Source organism: Balaenoptera ricei, chromosome 4 (genome assembly GCF_028023285.1).
Source record: "Balaenoptera ricei isolate mBalRic1 chromosome 4, mBalRic1.hap2, whole genome shotgun sequence".
Lineage (NCBI taxonomy): Eukaryota > Metazoa > Chordata > Mammalia > Artiodactyla > Balaenopteridae > Balaenoptera > Balaenoptera ricei.
Genome location: NC_082642.1, coordinates 83341647 through 83362261, shown reverse-complemented (window position 1 = coordinate 83362261; position 20615 = coordinate 83341647). Strand labels below are relative to the sequence as shown.

Genomic DNA, 20615 nt, shown 5'->3' with positions numbered 1-20615 from the left:
GCAATTTATTACCAACTAAAGAACAATGGCTTCGACTTCTTGTGTGGATATTACATCTTGGGGCTTCTCTTGGACCAAGGGTTGAATAAGACAACATGCAGAAATCATCTTTCACTTATGAAAAAAATGTCTGGACCAGAGAATTACACACTGAGACTAGAACTGAGACAAGTTCTGCAATGAGACGTGAGACCTTAGAAAAGTGATTTAATCTATCTGAATTTAATTAATCTGAGGGTGTTTTTCTGCATTACCACTTCAGAGCTAATAAATCTCTGTCCTGACAACTTCCTAACATTTTCGTGAAGTTCTAAACTAACTGTGTAAACTGCAAAGGCTTGTGCAGTGCCATGACCTATAAGGTTGAACCACATGAAACTGCCCATATTTACCTTTTTTTTATCTATGAAACTAGCAATTTCAAACAAATATTCTGGAAGTGTGGAGAATTTCTAAGTCAGACTTAGAAATATGGTATTAGTCATATCTGTCAGTGAGAGAAAGATTTGTGTCTTCTGCTTTCGTCTACATTGATAATTCTGAAAATATTACTCGCTTCTTTCTCAGATACATGAATCTGAGGAAGAATTATCAACATTCTTGAAGAAAATCGTAGCCAGATGAGCTTAAAGAAATAGGACTTTACACTGAAACCACAAGGGTAAATACCAACTACCTGATACAGGGACAGAAAAATGGGAATGAATGCTTGCTTTGTGTTTTCTTATTATGACTTTCTTAACTAATGAAGCAGTCCAGAATATTGTAAAGAGCTATGTCTTCCAGATCTGATTCTAGTCTCAGATTTATTATGAACTGGCTATGAAATCACAGGTGTAGTTCATTGGGCCTCAGTTTCCCCAGCTCTAGCACAAAGGGGTTAGAACTATAGTCTTGAAGATCCTGTTCTGCTCCAATACTCTCTGACCTATATCATTGATACTAATAAGCCGCGATCATCAAGTGATCATAAAGGAGAAGGAAACACTAAGAGCTCCTCAGGATGTCATACATTTGTATTAAAATCAAAGTACATCTATTCTGTAGAAACTTAAAAATAATTCTCCAGAGTTGGGCTAAGTAAAATTTTAACAAAGTAATGCTGCTCTCAGATCAGATCTTACCCAAGAAGGAGGGTAAATTACAGAAGAAAAAAAATGAACAAGAGATAGTATTGGTCAAAAGTACACATGTCATAAAGATTGCTAAAATGGTCTCAAGTGGCTTCTGCAAAACTGTCTTAAGAGTTAATGTCCCTTGAGAATATGACGGTAAGGAGTCTGGTGGCAAGAATGGGTCCAATTTGTCCTCTCACTAGATTCTGGCTCCTATGAACATAACTCCCTATGTTTATTCCAATGTGAGCCATTCAACTAAAATCAAATTTCCTTATAAATGGAATAAAGCCTACTTACAGCTATAACAACTCGATTCACAAAAACTCGGTGTAAGATTTATCCTCCAGAAAGCCTATGATCATGAAGGTAATTGTGAAGGAATTTTTGAAAAAGGAAAACCATGCACAAATGAAAAGCAAGCAGCGAGAAAACATATAGTGAGGAACTAATAGAAGCAATTAAACTGAAAATATTTTATTGCTACCTCATACAGAGTGTATTCTCCTCCCACTAATTTTCACTCTAATATAAAGAAAAACATAAAATTGATTCCTTACCAGCTTAACATATTGGTACTAAGTTTTTGCAAAGGAAATCACAGGCTATCATAGGCATTTTCCAAGCTGATGTATTCTTTTCAAATGATTGCCAGGAATTAGATTTCCAGTTTTCTTTGTCTAATCATTCGTGCTCTTTCTTGAAGCTTTGTATAAAAATAAAAGAGCTGAAAAAAACTGAGCTGAAGAATACAGCAACGGGAGAATTTATATAAATGTATATCAATCATTGGAGGGAGACCCATGTATATATAATGTAACAAAGACATAATTAGACCAAATGTCTATATTTTGCAAAGATTTCATTTTGCAGTCTGTTATATTTCCATGCACAAGTTATCACAGCTGAAGTTAGCTCTTATATACTGTGAGACAAGCACTCAAAAACATGCAATGATACATATAAATGGACACCACAGGAAACTATGGGGCTACAAATTCCTCGCTAGTTATCTGTGACCACACATGCAAAAAAGTGAAAATATGTCTCTAAAATCTTTTGAGCTTCTTAAAATAATAATTTTAAGATATAGTTTCTTCTTTGATAAAATAGATTGTTTTATGGAATATTAATTATAAATAATTTCCCTTTAGAGCAATGCAAGCCAATTAGGCTAGATAAGTTATAAGCCCTGGATAACTCATCATCCAGGGACATGGGACTATATATCCTTGTGTACTCCATGTAAAACAAACAAATGCACCTGCCCCCAACTGAAACAGATCATCTTGGCCTGTAAAGTCTCTAAAATTATGACAAAACTATTCCTTCTACTGTATAATCTAGACAGGTTGTTTAAAATTGTCCTATGAACTTACATGATACTGAGAATAAACTTCCAGAGCTTTCTTAAGATTCAAAAGGTGTTCTGGTTAGGAATTCACCACCAAACTGTAAACTATAGGAAGGCGGGAACCTCAACTATCTCATCTCTATTTTTACTGCTTTCACGTAGCAGATCTTCGGTAAAAAGCTTATTACACGAGTCACGTCAACTATTCCAGTCTTAGCTGATGATGAACCATATTTTGTGTCTAGATGGGCATGTCTTTTTCAGCCAGAAGAAAGACAAGAGAAGCCTCTGTTAAAGGCTGCTGTTGTTTTGTTAGATACTGAAATGACACCTTAAAAGACTTCCTAAAATCTTTTAATACCTCTCTACTTTAGAATATATAGATTAGCTTCCAGATACTCCTATCAAAAAATATGAACCTCAAGAAGCCATGAAGGAGCCACTCTTTTATCTAGAAGAAGGATTGGCAAACTATAGTGAATGGGCCAAACCTGGCCCATAAACTAAGAATAGTTTTTACATTTTTACAAGGTAGGAAAAATTCAAAAGAAGAAGAATGTTTCATGACAAGTGAAAATTATATGAAATTCAAACTTCAGTGTCCATAAAATAAAACTTTATTGTAACAGCTGCTCTCATTTGTTTACATATTGTCTGTGGTTTGCTGCTGTGCTTCTGAACTGGGGAGCTACAAGAGACCATATATATGGACCAGAAAGCCTAAGATATTTACTACTGGTGCTTTACAGAAAATAAAGTTTGCCAACCCCTGTGCTAGAGGGTCAGACCTTCCAAACCACACCATTTAATACTGACAGAACTTTTCCTGTTAAAAAAAGGCAGGAAATCACAGAGCAACTAGTTCAGCATGATCTGCTATGGATTAGTTCTTCTGAGGTCATTTTGTCTAAGCCAAACACTTCCAGAGTGAACTGGTGACGATCTGAGAGTATGTCTTAATAGCATGACATGCATATCTTGGAGAAGGCATTTATCCCCTTTTGGTTTGTAAATGATGTTACAAGTCTATTTCTTTGATTCCTCTTGTATGAGTTTATAAGAACTAAATCAGTTTTGCACTTGAATGTTTTAATATATATTTCTATCTGATATCCTAAAGACTACATAGGATTGGCAATGGGAATTCTGTAACCTTGAATTCTAATTCTCCTTTGGAGTACCCTGTGTCCCCAAGGAACCGCCTGATTCAAATTTCCAGTCAGCCTTACTCTAAAACCTTATAATTATGATTTGCAAACTTTTGCGCCAGAAGTGAATGGTGAGATCTCTTCCAGGCAAAAAAGGTCTTAAATGCTCAAAGAGCCTGAAGTCCTTTAAAGAGAGAGCACACTTATTTTCTATTCCCCTGCTGCCCACCCCATACCTCATAGTCAGTAGGTATGGGCTCAGAGGATGCCTTCTGACTATCAGAAATACAGTCCAACCTTCTCACCTACATTTATTTTGATTTAAAAAAGAAAAACAATCTCTTTTTATTACACTTTCCATAGGTATCTCTCTAGAGTAGCTAATAATATATGAGAAAAGATCCACTATTTATTGCTCATTTACATTTCTATTGTAAAAGACAATCTTTGACTTAGGCAAGATGGTTTTGGTTTTATTTTTTTTTTTTTTGCCTGAAGAATAAAGTCAAATGCTTGAATTACTAAAATGAGCCCCAAATGTCTATATTTTACATCTATCTACAGAGACTCTGGCAATACTTCCAGTACAGACACAATAGTTTTTAAGCTAACAAGTGATTATTCTTAACCACAGAAGGGTAAGTATAAGTGGAGCCCTGATTCACCAACTTCTCTTCCTTTTACAAGAGCTATTTTATTCTGGTTAGTCATAAAACAATTAACATAATCAAAGATACAAGAATCTAGGTAAAACTTAACATGTAAATACGTTGTATGTATATTCTAATATGGTTGCAAAATCTGACCTCATTGATGTAAACATGTATCGCTGGAAGAAGACCTAGAATGGGGATGTTAAAACACGGCAATATGATGCCACTTTGCCCTTCTGCATCTAGATGTTTGCCAAATGAGCACGCACTGGGACTCTGAATCCTCAACACAGCACTCAAGTCACTTATAGTAAAACCTATGTGCTGTCTCTATAACAGTTTTCCCAAAAGTGGATTGTGTGCGTCCCAGGAGAGGGACAAGATAATCTATCGAGATGAGGAAGACAACATGTTTTTAAACAGACACATTATTACTAGAATAGAGTGTGTACTCAAAGTTCAACTATTGATAGACGTGTTTGGATCAGAGGCATAGAGAAGAGAAATAATTCTGTTAGTGTGAGTCTTTTTTGTAATTCACTTGAAATGGTTTGTATTCAATTGCAAAATGTAGGTGGAACTTCTCAAAGGGAAGGTTATAAGAAACCCAGAAGATTGTTGAAGTGAAAAAAGGTGCCCCACACCAGCCCATCTGAACCTACCATATTCTGCTCACAACCTCATCTTTTACATCACCCGACAATCACCCTGTTGCTGATCTGAATAAACAGTCGTCTTACTCACGTCTCCTAAAAGGACACAGGGACACACTCACTGTTTCTGAAGTAAATGCTGGTGCTGCTGTTGTTGCTGCTGCCTGTATGTTTCAATCGTGTGCTGAGGAAGGTACTGCATGAGTTCCAGGGATTCTTTGATCTTCAGCAGCATTTCGTAAGTCTCACGACCCCTCACCTATGTCAAAGAGCAGAAGAAAAGTGAAGAAAAAATGAAGAGCTGTAGAACTATCAGAAGTACAGTCAATGCTCATTATTCGTGGATTCTGCATGGACGAATTCGCCTACTTGTTAACATTTATTTGTAACAGGAAAAACAACACTGGCAGGCTTTGCAGTCATTCACAGACATGCGCAGAGTGATGAAAAGCTGATTCAACCATTGTGCAAGTTCCCAGCTGAGGGGGAAGAAGGCGATGCTCCGCCTTTTTGTTTCAGATCTCATGCTGGAAACAGATGTCCTTCTCGTAGTCTAGTTAGGGCCACACTTTTCACTTTTTGTGGGTGATTTTTCCATTTAAAATAGTTCCCAAGGGCAGCTGCCGTGCTATCTCATGATCCTAAGTGCAAGAAGGCTGTGATGTGCCTTATGGAGAGAATATGTGTTAGATAAGCTTAGGTCAGCCATGAGTTATAGTGCTATGGGCAGTGAGTTCAATGTTAATGAATCAACAGCATATATTAAATAAGAAATACACATGAAACAAGGTAATGCATTGATCAGTTACTAAAAACATGACCAGAGGCTCACAGGAACCTAATCCTGTATTTCCTCTAGGAGCAATGATTCAGTATTTGCTAGTACAGTGTTCACAGTGACTTTATAAAGCATAAGTACCACAAATAATTAGAATTAACTGTAATTACCTCTAGAAGGACACATGTTTTCAGCAGAGGTAAAATGTGCTTCCTTCTTTAAGAGAGTCTCTTAAAAGCTTTAAAAAGTCTGAGCAGCTATTTACAATAGCCAGGACATGGAAGCAACCTAAGTGTCCATTGACAGATGAATGGATAAAGAAGATGTGGCACATATATACAATGGAATATTACTCAGCCATAAAAAGAAACAAAATTGAGTTATTTGTAGTGAGGTGGATGGACCTAGAGTCTGTCATACAGAGTGAAGTAAGTCAGAGAGAGAAAAACAAATATCGTATGCTAACACATATATATGGAATCTAAAAAAAAGAAAAAAGATGATCATGAAGAACCTAAGGGCAAGACGGGAATAAAGACGCAGACCTACTAGAGAATGGACTTGAGGACACGGGGAGGGGGAAGGGTAAGCTGGGACAAAGTGAGAGAGTGGCATGGACATATATACACTACCAAATGTAAAATAGATAGCTAGTGGGAAGCAGCTGCATAGCACAGGGAGATCAGCTCAGTGCTTTGTGACCAGCTAGAAGGGTGGGATGCAGGGGTGGGAGGGAGGGAGATGCAACAGGGAAGAGATATGGGAACATATGTATATGTATAACTGATTCACTTTGTTATAGAGCAGAAACTAACACACCATTGTAAAGCAATTATACTCCAATAAAAATGTTAAAAAAAAAAAAAGTCTGAGCAGGACCAGGACTAGAGACAGGCAAGTGGAGAACAAAGGGCACTTGCCTGACCCCGAGAGTGAGTGTCTGTTTACCCTGTGCACCCTAGCACATCACCTGTCCCCTCCCTGAGCATGAGAGGCAGAGTTTGTCAGAATTCAGAAATGGAAAGATTTTCTCTACCTTTTGTTGGGTTAACTCCTACTAATCCCAGCTCTGGGGATCATGCTCTTTGAGAAGTTTATCCTGACCTGTCTTTTAGGCTGATTCTTCCATCCTTCCTATGTGCTCCCACAGTGTCATGCCTAGCTTTGCTGAAGCACTGATTTCATTGCATTATGCCTATTTGTCTCCTCACTAGAAGGCAAGATCTTGGAAGGTAAGAATTGTACCCTACTGATCTCTAAGTGCTCAGGGTCTTGCATTACTGCCACTCAACAAATACCAACCAAATTCATGGTAAATTAAGAGTTTTTTTTTTCTTTACACATTTCAGTTTGGCTAATTCGTCACTAAAAATAAGATGTAACAGAATACAGGGTATCTCCTCCATTAGTACAAACTGAAATTTCATGAAAAAAAACAGCTCTTCCAGTGGTTTCTATCTCATCTGCTGAAAACACATTAGGTCTTTCAGAAAATCTAGTATAGCAAGAAAATGTTTAACTTAGAGTTCACACGTCAGTTTCCATATGTAGCCTGAGAAACAAGACACTGAGAATCTTAGCTAACTCACTGTCTAATTATTCTGCCAGCAAGCAGTCTAATTCCCTTACCTGACCTTCAGGGCCCGAAGAAGGAAGGGCAGCAAGCACGACACACCCAAACCTGTGGCTTAGTTTTAATCCCAGTCAGATCTCCTGGCCTAGCTTGTCTGTGTCGCAAGTCAGTGTAGATGGCATCAAGAGATATACTGGTTACCCAAACTCTGCTGCCACTCTAGATAGCAAAGACCTAAGGTAATAAGAATTCGATGAACTACAACCATAGCCTAAAAAGGGGCACCTTGGTGACCTTGAGAGGGCTTATATTCCTTGTAGGAATGAAAAATGTTCCTACACAATAACTAGGCCAAGTCTCTGGCCATTCCCATATAATTGAGGATTCTGCCTGGCTTGGCTTTCTTTATAGCACTCCCTAAAAGAAATCCCAGGCAATTCATTATGTATTATCAACTTTGTGAATGCCTTCTGACAAAATTTTAGTACTAAATTGGTATGACCATGCTGTCTAAAATCATGTTATCACTCTTAAATAATGAAGTACAAATTAATTTTAAATATTTGCATAAGAGAAATTTTATTAGGAAGGTAGCTTTGACTGGGTGAGCAGTAAGTAGAAGAGCCCACACTGTTAATATGTACCAGAACTGTAGAGGGAAGGAGTAATTTCCTAATTTTGCAAAAAATAAATTCTCTGTTTTATCTCACTAGTCTCCGTCACCCTCTTCTCATTGTCACAGATAATCGAAAGATGACCCCAGAGTAAAAGCTCATTCAAAGAAGGTGAAAATGAAGCGATCATGAATACCCAAGGGAGACTCACTGGTAAGTATAGCAGTTCATCATCTGGGGATCTTCGTTTCTTGATGGATGTCATCTGGATGCCATGTGTATTTTGACGAAAAGCTGGTGGAGGAAAAATGCAAGTTTCATCCTGGGAACATTTCTGAAGCAATAAATACATTTATTACACAGACAGTAGCACCAGCAACACTTATGAGATTAGAATTTCTAGTTCTAAGCAGCCAGTAATTGGTGATGATTGCTTTTACCTTAGGTGTAAACCTAGCAATAATGAGATGGGGAGGAGGGAAGGTGAGGGAAAACAAATGAAAGAAAACCCCAGGGGAGGTCGGGGAGGCTGGGAAATGGCCTCTGGCTTAAGTAGTGCTGCAGGAATCCTTGTTTCTTCCTGGCATGGGTCTGTGAACAGCTGTTCAGGAAAGGAAGATACATTGGTTTTGTGTTTTATTTTTCAGGTCATTTATATTCCAAGGAGGTAAATGCATGCTATAGAGGTTGTCTTGCCAGTGCATTCAGCCTTGTGAGTTTACCCTTCCGATGTCAGTATGTACATCGCATAACTTTTGATTAGCAGTCTTTCTTTCCAGGACCTCAGTTTTCTCTTTGGTAAAATGAGTGAATTAATCTCATAAATCCCTAAAGTTTCCACAATGTAGAAACTACACCCAGGATCCAGGGTATAGAGAGGATTCTCCTACCAAAGTTCAAATAATCATTCTTACTGAAAGTTACTGATTTATTGGTAACTGAGGTGCTCGGGGAAGTGTATGGAGCTAGGCCAACAGACAGACCCAAGAGGAAAATAAGGGTAGAGATATAATTATGGATATTATATGTACTATTGATATTGTATATATAATATAAATCCTATGTATATGATTTTTTGAGGAATAATCAGGGAGAAAAAGAGACTAACTGGAAAAGCAAATCACACTGAACAGCCAGAAGTTAATGGAGGTCAGTTGTTATAACACTGTTGTTCTGTAAAATGCAACAAAAATTTTTATTTCTTCTGCAGAATAATCAGTAAAAAGATTAAAACCTTTTTCATGATACAATTCATAGTGTGATGTTCTTTACAATACTTGCTGTCGTGATATCAGGCTTATGCAAGCCACCTTCTAGAATTATGTCTCACGCTCTAGTAGCTCGTGTGGATCAATGGTTTTCAAACGCTTGTTACCTGAAGAACCTCTGTTACCTGAAGGCCTCTGGGGACGTGTACCTCATGGGCAAGGGGTGGTGTGAGTGGAGCGTGAAACCACAGCTCACCCCGACTCCTGCTTCTTCAGCTACAGCAGCTCTGCTTTCACCTATTTTGCATTCTTTGAAATATTTCTTTAATAAAAGCTTTTACTGCTTAAAAAGACCAGTTGGAAAACAACTGACCTAAATCATTAGCCTCACTATAAATGATGTAACTAAGGCCCCAAGTGGGTCCTACACATCAAGATTCAATGAAACCCAGATCTGCATATTTCCCAGACTGCGCTTTATAAAATGTGTTCTTAAGTCTCGCTATTCCCCCAGATTCAAGAGGAGGGCAGGTGGCATTTTCAACCCTCATGCTCAATAATAGAAAAATAAATGGATACCAATAGGCTGAGATACTGCTTCTCAAACTTTAGCTGGCAACAGAATCATCTGCAGGTCTTACACAACATAGGTTCCTGGACCTCACACCCAGAATTTCTGATTCAGCAAGTCTGGGAACTAAGAATTTGCATTTCTACCCAGTTTCCAGATGATGCTGACGTTGCTGGTTTGGCAGTCATATCTGGAGCATTGCTGACTAAGAAATCCTCACCGTGATGATTTGCTTTTGAAATGCTATAGTGTACACCTGGAGTCCATTTCAGCGAGAGCTGCTCCCATCAGCTCTGGGGCCTCGGGTCATACTTGCCTCTAAAGCCCTTAGGTCTTATTCTGCAGCTTCTCAAAGATCACTCCCCAGCCCCCCTCTCTGGAGAAGACTTAACCCTACCCCGTTTGGCCACTACAGCTACTTACGGCGCTTCGTACCATCACCGTTCTTTGTGCTGTCCGAGACTTGCTGCTTTCTGATGCTGTCTTCGTCTGCCTTCCTATCTCTCCCTGGGCAAGCACAGATCCGGGCCTCAAAACAGCGGCGGCCCAGGACTTGCCCACTAGGAATTAGAGAAGAGGAGAAGAAAGGGTTAAGTTAAAATAATTTGAAAAGTCTCCTACTGGCCATCACCAGTGCACCACCACTACCAGCTCGGTTATGGCTGCTTTGAGGATGGGCCCCAAAGCATCTGGCAGAACAAAAAAGTGCTTACACGCCATGAGCAATATTAGTAAATAGCATCCATTTATTCTGCAAAGAACCTCCAAGCCATTAGCTGAACAGCTGTATTTAGCTACATATTTTGAAGGAAACTTGAGTTAAGCCAGTGGATGTCTCCAGATAAAATCCCCATAGGCAGCTCAGACTTATTCAAAGAAACTGTTAAATGCCTCAGGGGCCACATGAAAACAAACACTGTCTAATCAGAAACTATTCCAGTCAAATGTCAAGAATTCAGGTATGAAGCGACTTGAACACCTTCCCAATTCTTTTTTTTTTCTCTTCTACCTTTACCCACCCCATTCTGTCTCCACTTTCTTAGATCTTTTATGTAAGTGTTTGCAGCAAGGATTTAAAGCACAAAGGACAAAATCAAGGGTAGCTCTCTGCTGCACATGCAAAGGTAATGATAAAGCAAACACAATTTCACTTTGCCCTCTGCCCAGAGTTTCTATAGAATGACAATTCTGCAAATGCCACTTACTCTCTGGTTTCCAGAGTAACGATGATTAAAATTGGACGGCGGTTCATCCCTCCAACACAACTGCTGTTACACATGAAATTGTACAAGACTGTCGTGAATTCAGTGCCAACCTTAACACGGAGAGGGGGAAAAAACAGTCGGTGTTAACCATGGTTTGAACTGACGTCCTTTCTTCTCAGTTCTTCCTTCTTAGTTCTCACTTATTTAAACAACTCCACTTCCGAGGAAGCGATGTGCTTTCTTCTACAAAGGCAAACTGTAAAATCCACAGTAGCTTCTTCTTTGCCTTGGATCTTGGGAAGCTTAAAGCTAATATCTGTAACATTGGACCCTACCCAAGGTGAGATAGGCTTTTAAAAAATAACGATCTTTGACCCTACATATTGATTTGCAAGCTGATCATATCACGTAATTCAAATAGGGTTCATCACATATACGAAAAGAGAGAGATGAAAAAATTACTAACTATAGCAGTAATGCTCCAGGGATATTTTCCCGAGGTGGATAAAACAGTACAACATATATGTGAATGTACACTTCTATAAAGAACACTCTGGAGCTTAAAAGGTCCTCAGAATTAAATCATCTAGTCCAGAAAATGGATTTATGGGTGAGGCAATCTGAAGCCCAGAGATGGAGAGTTATAAGCTAAAGGTTCTCAGAGTGAGTCAGCAAATGAAGAGTCTCTGTTCTCACTACCCCAGTGTTCTTTCTGCCACACCACTCTGCTTTTCTAACCTGCGAACCTGTACATTCAAACTTCAGCTAAGAGTTCCATCTTAGGTTCTCCTATTTTCAGGCCAGTGGAAAAGTACTTGTATCCAGTACTCATGTACATCCACTACTAGCTGAATTACCAGTTAAGATCTCTGGATAATAATGCCACGTATAAACTCAACTGTAGATTCAATTATCGTCTGCCGTTAAGATGGGAACATGGGCACAGAGCCACGTTACCAAGTACAAATTTAGCACAAATTTAGGAGTTTTGAAGGGGGATAGAGAAGTGGCCTGTGGAGAAGAGGGAGAGAAGAAACACAACAAAGGTTACTTGTTTTATAACAAGGACTAAAATAGAAATTGATGCTTGAAACATCCCCTATCACCAAAACTAATACTCTCAAGTTTTCCCAGTCCTTATCTGCTTACCTGAGGTGGCTCATAAGGTACGAGCACACTCTGTCTTCCTGTGATGGGGTCTTCTACGTACTGGGCATGGCTGTTCCCTTCTACTCGAATCAAATGACTAGGAGGGGCGATCTGTCCTGCAGAACGGAGACAGAAAAAAAAATTCTTAGTTCTTCACTCTCAAAACAAAGAAAACAAAATGAAACTGTATGGACATAACGTTGGTGACCAAAGAAATGGTTTGTGTAATAGAGGAAATATACATCCTTGAAAAGAGGAATAGATCCTGTTGCCAGAGATCTAACACATGAAAGTATCACCACCCATACAGCCACAGAAAGGACAGGAATGTTCATCTGTATTTAAGGGAACAGTCCCATGTTTCTGGTGCTCAGGGTAAACAATTCAAGTGGTAGAGAACTCTATGACTACATCTCTGCCCTGATCCCTACAGGCGATTTTTCTAGCTTCTCTGGAAAATGGAAGAAAAAGGAGCAAGTTAATTTAAAAAAATATATTAGCTTGAGAGAAAATACTGCCCCCAAATTGACCATTAAAAATACTAAATAGGAAGCTATGGATGGCAAGGATATAACTTTCACTTTGCCTATTCTTTTTTTCATCATGAAGTCTCCATCTTACTTTGGTCATAAAGATGGGAAACTTACTGTTTTTATTGCGCTGCAAGAGCCTCAGGTTAGAGGGTAAGAAAGGCAAGCAAGTTTTGAAAGAGTATAGGCAAAGTTTCACAAAATGTGATACCTGGTGGAACTCGAAAAGAAAGCTGCTCCAAGAGTTAATGACGTGAAGGTGTTTTTTAACCTTTGGCTGCACATTCTCATTCTACAAATTGGATATTCAATAAAAGTAAAAAGTTAAGTGTATCAAGATGCTCTCTGCTCTCTAAAGCATCATCTATTATGGCAAAAACTAAAAACAACTATTATGTCAAACAGTGAGAAAAAAAAAACAATAAGAAATGGCTATGTCACCTTGAGGGATGGAGGGCAATTATGGAAACCTATAATGAAGCCTAGCTATAGGGGATAAACTTTATAGCATATTGTTAAGTGAAAAGCAAGATGCAAAGTATGGATAATGCGATCATATAAACAAGGACTAGAAATTAATGTGTAAAAAATAGTTGTATTAAGCTGGGAGGATTTTAACTTTCTCTTTTTAAATTTCTATCTATTTTCTTTCTCCATTACTTTTTTCTCTAACATCTGTTATATTCTCTACATATACACATTCTGGCTACCTACCAATCTTTCTATTTTTCATATAATTTCTATAAAAAGTATCCTAACTCCCAACCCTCCTGCACCCTCATCACTCTTTGATGAATCTTTATGCTTTCTTCTGTCCTTCCTTTCCATTTTTCTGTCTTCTTGACTTAGCCTGCCTTCACAGAACTTTAGAACAGCAGATGTAAGGGGACCCTTGGAAATAATGACCTCTTCTGTAAAACTATTACTGGATCTGAGGCTCAGAGGCTGGGGCCTAACTTACCTATGGATACAGCACTTAAAGGTGGCCCCAAGATACCAGCTCTTTGACTCCCAGTCCTTCACTTTACTGTTTCCCGTCCCCAACTTACGTTCTAGATCTTCTATTAACTCTTCTTATCCATTATTTGTCTTCATTTCTTTTTCTTAGTTCCTACTTTCTTCTTCTATTTTTTTTTTTTTAATATTTCTTATCTTTTATGCTCCTATCTCTTCCCCCTTCTAGACCCTAATTGGTCTGGCCTTGACAATCACCCTGGGAGAGGCACTGAAGCCCCTAGCCAGGGCCCAACAGAGCAGAGGCCACATGTTCTCCTTAAACCCTCCCATTAAAAAAAAAAAAAAGAAGAAGAAGGAAGGAAGCAGTAGGGAGTAGAGAGGCAAGTCCAGGTCACTGAGCAATTACCAATATTAAAATAAACAGTTCAATCATTGTGAAAGCCTGAAATTTACTCATCATTATTCTCAGACAGTCTTGTCATCCAGAAAGGTAGCCTGAGCTGCCATCAGACAGCAGAGGTTGAAACCAGGTAAGTGGGCACCAAACAAAAGTCTCCACAGGAGCTCTATTTCAAGGAACTTAGTTGAATGGACACAGATCCCCATTCTCCTTACCCTCGTTGAATTCACGGCTCAGCTCATGGTTGGGGCACCTTTTCACCACTTCAGTGACATGCTCGGCCTTCTTGTAGACAGGCATGGCACGGATGACAGCGCCCTGAGGAGGTGGGGTCATCACCTTGATCTGGATGGGACACGTTTTTGCAATCTGGCAGTACAGTTTCTTCAGTTCAGTGGAATACTGCTTAGAGATGGGCCAATGGTGGAGGAAAGAAAAGAAACAATAGGAGATACTGTTGTTCAAAATACCTGTTCAAAATCAGAACAAGGAACATATATCTACTTTCTGTAAACACATACCTTTATAGCTGCCTGTATGAAACCGAGCAGGACCCTGTGGGGCTCCTGGGTAGAGAAGCCTTTCCCGGTCCCCCATTCCTTGTTTGTAGGGAACAGACTCTAGCCTCCATGACCTTCCCTGAGCCCCAAAGGGCAGTTTCAAACATTTGCTAATCAGGGAAGGGAGAGGATGCAGAGACAAATGAGGAGCAGCCAGAAAACAATAGTGCAGCCTTGGGGCAGGGTCCTGGTTCTGCCTCAAGGGATACACAGAACAATATCTTTGAGCTCCTTACAGAACCAAAACCCCCAACAAATGGAGTTAGCATTCTTCATTCCAGAGAAGACCACCTGAGGCCAGATTAAAGCAACCAGAAAAACTCATCAGACTACCTGAGACCAGATTAAAGGAGTGCAGGCTCTGCACACACCCTAATCTTATCATCAACTCTGCCCTTGAACCATCACTATAAAACTCCTCACCAAATCCTCCAGGGTTGGGTCACACAGTTATTGAGGGCAGGAGCCCGCTCTGCCCCCCTTTGCCTGGCAAAGCAATAAAGCTATTCTCTTCTACTTCACCCAAAACTCTATCTCTGGGATTTGATTCGGCACTGGTGTACAGAGGCTGAGCTTTCGGCATCACGTTCACCGTTGGCTACTATATGCATGACATCTAGCAATCTTATTCGAGGGAATTACATTCATTGATCAAATTAATCATTTTTTCCACTTTAAATAAAATCCTATGTCTACAAACTATTTCACATTTATCAAAACACATTTATGTCATTATTTCCTGTTATCTTCTCTTTAGGATGAAGAAAGAGATTCTCAGAAGTATTTCAATGATTAACACTATGAACAGCTTTACAGAGTACCAGAAACTAAATGGAAAAACAATGTTCTCATGTACTGAGTGATATTAAACAGACTATAATTAATCCCCCCCCCCCTTATAATACTCATAGGAATTAGGGTTTATGGAAAAAAATGTTTTAAGATAGAATATCTGGCAGATAGTGAAGAGATTTTACCTGAGGTCAACCAACTAGAAAACTGCAAAGCAAAAGTTCCCGCAAATGACTGCACTTATCTTCTAAGGTCATAGCCTAAAAGAATGAGGGATCTGGAAGGGGCCACTTGGTCATACGTTCTCATGAAAGAAGGACTGCTCTACTACAACACAGCAAATCATGGCAGCAAAAAAATTATCTTTTCACTCGCAAGTGACTGAAATTTTTCCTCCCCACACTACCTTCTGTAGGGAGAGGAAGTTCAGTGGTTGGTTGACTGTAAAATTTGAAAATAGGGTGGAGAAAGCATGAGACCTTGAAGAAAAAGTTCCATCCTTGTTGTTTCCTCTTCCCACCTCTGAAACAGTATAGAAAGTCTACATTCTAATCCTTATACTATCTTAAACCTTATCACCCCTGTTCTCTGGGTCAATGCCTCATCACTGCATTCCTCCTCATTCTGATGTTGAGTGAAACCACCCAGGTAGTGGAATTGATGGCCAAGAGCAGGGTACCTAGTAACACTTACCCAAACAAAGGTAAACAGACACACACAGGTTACAATCCTAAATTGGCAGCAACATCCTTCCAGGGAAAAGACACTGGGGAGCAGGAGCCAGAGTGGCAAAGGGATTCATTATTGCTATGTTCCAACCCACCTCTGAATAGAGGCAAATGCCCCATGGAAAAGCACATTTAAAAATAATTGCTTTATCTCTTCCTTTTGAAATATAATATTTATTTAAATAATCTTTCTTTTTCTCCCAAGCATTTCATTATATGAAATTTTCAGTTAAAAATTTCCTAATACTAGATGTGTATTACATAATCGTTTCTCCATGCCCACAGGTCAAGGATTAAACACAGCAAAAGGGTTTTATATAGCGTGAAGAAATAGGAAGCATGCCATAAATCAACCACAAAAATAAAATTCTACTTGGGAAACACTGAATGGAATCTAGGTGGATATTTTTCCTCTAGTGTTTTTAACCAATGACTTTACAAATAAAGACATCGTCTTAAAGCATGTTATGAACTCATTTTTATTGAGAACTCTCAGAAAATAAGCATATCTGTTTGCGTTTTAACTAAACTAGGAGATGTATAATCTAAACATGAGTTTCATAAAATGCACCTTAGGAAAGATGACTGCAAAAAAGTTTGTCAGCTAACACCTAAAGGCAAATAAGGCACCCATCCAAGCGTGTAAAGATTGCAAGGAAAGAAGGATAAGTGTTCAGAGTAAGACAGTTAAGAGAAACGTTCTGTTTCAATAGCTGATATACTGTAAATCACACTTGACAGACTAAAACGTAAAAGTACTAAGAATAATCTTAGGCATCATCAGGTTAAATCTTCACTCATCCTTAAGAGGTGGGGGGGGGGATCTAATTTCTGTGTTTCAGTAATGATATGCAATAATAACTTCACCATTTTCTGAGTTGTGGTGTAAGAAATTTAATCTTCACAGAAGCCTAATAGGAAGGTATTACGGATCTACAATCTCTTATCTGAAACCCCTGGGGCCAGATGTTTCAGAATCCAGAATTGTTTAGATTTTAGAAAGGGAGTAGAGTTCATATAGCATATGTTATAAACACCTCCAGCAGGATTTAGTGGGCCACCCTATAATCAAATCTTAATATTTCTTCAGAATTCATGAAGATTCACACTAAGTAGGAAATGACCATAAACCCTCAATGTTCAGGCCAGGTTTCACCACCACCTGAGTTTGCCACGAACTTATGAAATTAAAACAAAACCAAAGCAACTTTTGTTTTTCAGAGTTCTTTGAATTTCAGAATTTCAGATAACAGATAATGGATCAGTATTATTATCCCCATTTTATAGATAAGAAGAAGGCAGAGGACTTGCCTGAGGTCACAGAGAAGATCTGGTTAACAACCAGTATATAAGAATCATCCATAGTCCTGGAACAATAGTTCCTCATCCCTCATTCTCTTGGCTCTGCAGTGCATATTTCTGTACTTTTATTTTTTTCTAATTCTCAAACGTGTGGCTATTTGCCAAATCAACCTAAGAGGTATACAATCTTCTCTAACATTAAAATGGAGCTCAAAAATGTTCTACTTACCATCAATAATTCCTCTTTATTTATTTCTCAGTATAATAATGTTTGCTCATTTCAGTGCAGGGAGAAGCAGCAAGTGATAGAAGTGAAATAATCCTGGACTAGGGGGAAGCCGACCTAGAGTCTAGGACCAGCTGTCTGTCAGTAATTCTATTACGGCTCTGGGGAATTCATGAAAGAGGTCCTGCTCTTTCACATGGTGTATGAAGGCCCTTTGTGTTCTGGCTTCATCTTTCTCTCATTCCCTCCCCTCACCCCCCAAACACACACACTTCCCACTCCTGTGTTCTACCCATGCAAACCTCATCATGCCTCAAACACACCATACATTCATCACCCACAATTCAAACATATTTTCCTTCTGTTCTCCACACCGTGCCAGGAAAATTTAGATATTACTCTTCAGCTAGGGCTGCGTCTGGGGCTGTAAACCATATTTTCCAATTTTAGTGATGAGGGTTTACTATTGACTAAATCTAAATATCTGACCAGGGCCAGGATACGTTCCAATTGTTGCTTCCAGTTAAACTTCCAGAACTGTTGTTCAGTAATCAGAGAGGCTGAAGTGGTCTGGCATGGGTCCTTCTTGACAAAGCCAAGTTTCTGCTACTCTATTTCCTTCATTATTTGCAAATTGGTTCTGTGATGACATTTAATATTTTTCCAGTACTAAATTCAGTCTCCCTGGCCTACAGTGTATTCATAATTCCTTAGACTTGCCCACTTCCCCCACCAAATAGCCACTATCATCTTCACCAATTTTCCATGCTTCTGCAAGATCACTAAAAACGGGAATCTAATTTATGCCAAGATTTTAAAATACCCTGGTGATTCAAGTCAGCAGAGACTACAAATTGGAATACATCTAGATTCTTTTAATGTCTCTCTTCCTCTCTGGGACTTCTAAAATTTACCTCTAAAATGCTCCCAAACATTGACCTGAGATTCTGTAAATCTAAAGACCAATTTCTTTTGGGTATGTATGCTTTGTTTTCCTTTAATCAGCTTTGAAGTGTAATTTACTATAAAATACACCAATTTTTAAGAGTATGTGTTGGTGACTTTTGACACGTGTACACTCTTATGTAACCACTATCATGAGTAAGATACACACTATTTCCATCCCCTCCCCAGCCTTCCCCGAGTCCCTACCCCTCATCAAAATTATCTTTTTCCCCTTTGCAGTTAATCTTTGCCCCAACCCATTCTCAGGCAATCTGTACCTGCTTTCTCTCGTTACACATTTGCCTTTCTAAATTTTTATAGAACTGGAATAATACTGTACATTATGTGCCTGGATTCTCTCACTTAGCATAACGCTTCTGAGATTCACTGACGTTTTTGCATGTATCAGCATTCTATTTTATTATTGAATGGAATTCCATTATTTATCAAGTCACCAATTATCTCCAGTTTTTATTTACTATGAATAAAACTATAGTTGGTTTCCATATCTGTGGGTTCCACATCCACAGATTCAACCAAACATGGATTGAAAATATATGGAGGAAAATTTTTCCAGAAAGTTCCAAAAAGCAAAACTTGGATTTGCCATGCCAGCAACTATTTACATAGCATTCACATTGTATTAAGCATTATAAGAAATTTAGAGATGATTTAAAGTATAAAAGAGGATGTATGTGGGTTAGATGTAAATGCTATACCATTTTATATAAGGGACTTGAGCATCTGTGGATTTTGGTATTCACTGGGGGTCCTGGAACCAATCTCCCATGGATATGGAGGGACAACTGCATTATGAACATTTATATACAAATCTTAGGACATATGTTTACATTATTTTGGATAAGTACTGCAAGCGTGATTGCTGATTAAGTGTATGCTTAACTTCATAAGAAACTTCCAAACTGTTTTACAAAGACGTTGTGCCATTTTACATCACCACCAGCAGCGTATGAGGGCTTCATATCCTTGTCAGCACTTAGTATTGTCAATTTCAATGCCATCCTAGCAGGTATGTAGTGGTTCTCATTGTGGTTTAAATTAGCATCTCCCTGATGTTTAATGATCTTGAGTATCTCTTCATATACATATATACTTCGTTTATATTTATATTTTATACAATGAAAAGTTCAAAATATAAATATATTTATATTTACTTTATATTATTTTTATATACTTATTTCCTATTCTTTTCCGAAGTGTCTGTTCAAATCTTTTATACTTTCTAATTTTTCATTTTTTAATTGGGTTGCTTGTTTTCATAATTTGAGTGAAAAGAGTTCTTTATGTATTCTGGATACAAGTCCTTTATGTAATATAAGTTAAAAACTTATATATTTTCTCCCAGGCTATAGATTGCCTTTTTTACCCCACTTTCTGTGCTTTTCCAAAACAGTTAATTTTAAGAAATTATCAGTATTTTGCCCTTAAGGCTCATGCATTTTGTGTCCTAAGAAATTTTGGTCTAATCCAATGTTAGAAGGATTTTCTATGTTTTCCTGTAGAAGATTTATAATCTTAGCTCCTTCATTTAGTCCTATATCTACTTTCAGTCTCCCCCTTTCTCTCCCTTCTCTTCCTCTTTCTCTTCTTCTTTTTAATGGATATTCAATTGTTCCAGCACAGTTTGTTGAAAAGATTACATTTTCCTCCTATTGAATATCCTTGGCAACTTTTGTGAAATTAATTGACCATATGTGTTCAGGTCTTTATCTGGACACTGCCTTCCTTTCTATTGATCTATTCATACATCAGTATCACACTGTCTGGATTACTCTAACTTTATAACAAGTCTTAAAATCAGGTAATCTGATTTCTCCAATTTTGTTCTTCTTTTTCAAAATTGTTTTATCTATTCTAGGTCTTTTGAATTTCCATATAATATTTACAAGAAATTTATCAATTCCCACAAAAATGCCTGGTAGAATTTTGGATGAGACTGTGTTGAATATATAGGTCATCTTGAAGAGAATTAATATCTTAGCAATATTGTATCTTCTAATCCATGAACATGGTATATATCTCCATTTAATTTGAACATCTTTAATTTCTCTCAGGAATATTTTATAGTCTTCAGTGTGCAAATCTTGCACAAATTTGTTAGATTACTTCTTTAATACTTTTAAATTGTAAATA

The 20615-nt window shown here is 38.3% G+C and overlaps 1 protein-coding gene across 3 annotated transcripts in view; it reads right to left on the bottom strand.

The window, feature by feature from the left end:
* TP63 (tumor protein p63) overlaps positions 1 to 20615 on the bottom strand; it is a 220496-nt gene that overhangs the window by 13545 nt on the left and 186336 nt on the right. For 2 of the 3 annotated variants that reach the window (XM_059922077.1, XM_059922076.1), the window contains exons 5-10: positions 14124 to 14310; positions 12022 to 12137; positions 10873 to 10982; positions 10091 to 10227; positions 8100 to 8182; positions 5046 to 5182 (exon numbers count right to left, since the gene is read on the bottom strand). In XM_059922077.1, the coding sequence (XP_059778060.1) occupies positions 5046 to 5182; positions 8100 to 8182; positions 10091 to 10227; positions 10873 to 10982; positions 12022 to 12137; positions 14124 to 14310 (770 nt within the window). The remainder of the gene's footprint in view (positions 1 to 5045; positions 5183 to 8099; positions 8183 to 10090; positions 10228 to 10872; positions 10983 to 12021; positions 12138 to 14123; positions 14311 to 20615) is intronic. The other variant, XM_059922078.1, reaches the window with a different exon arrangement.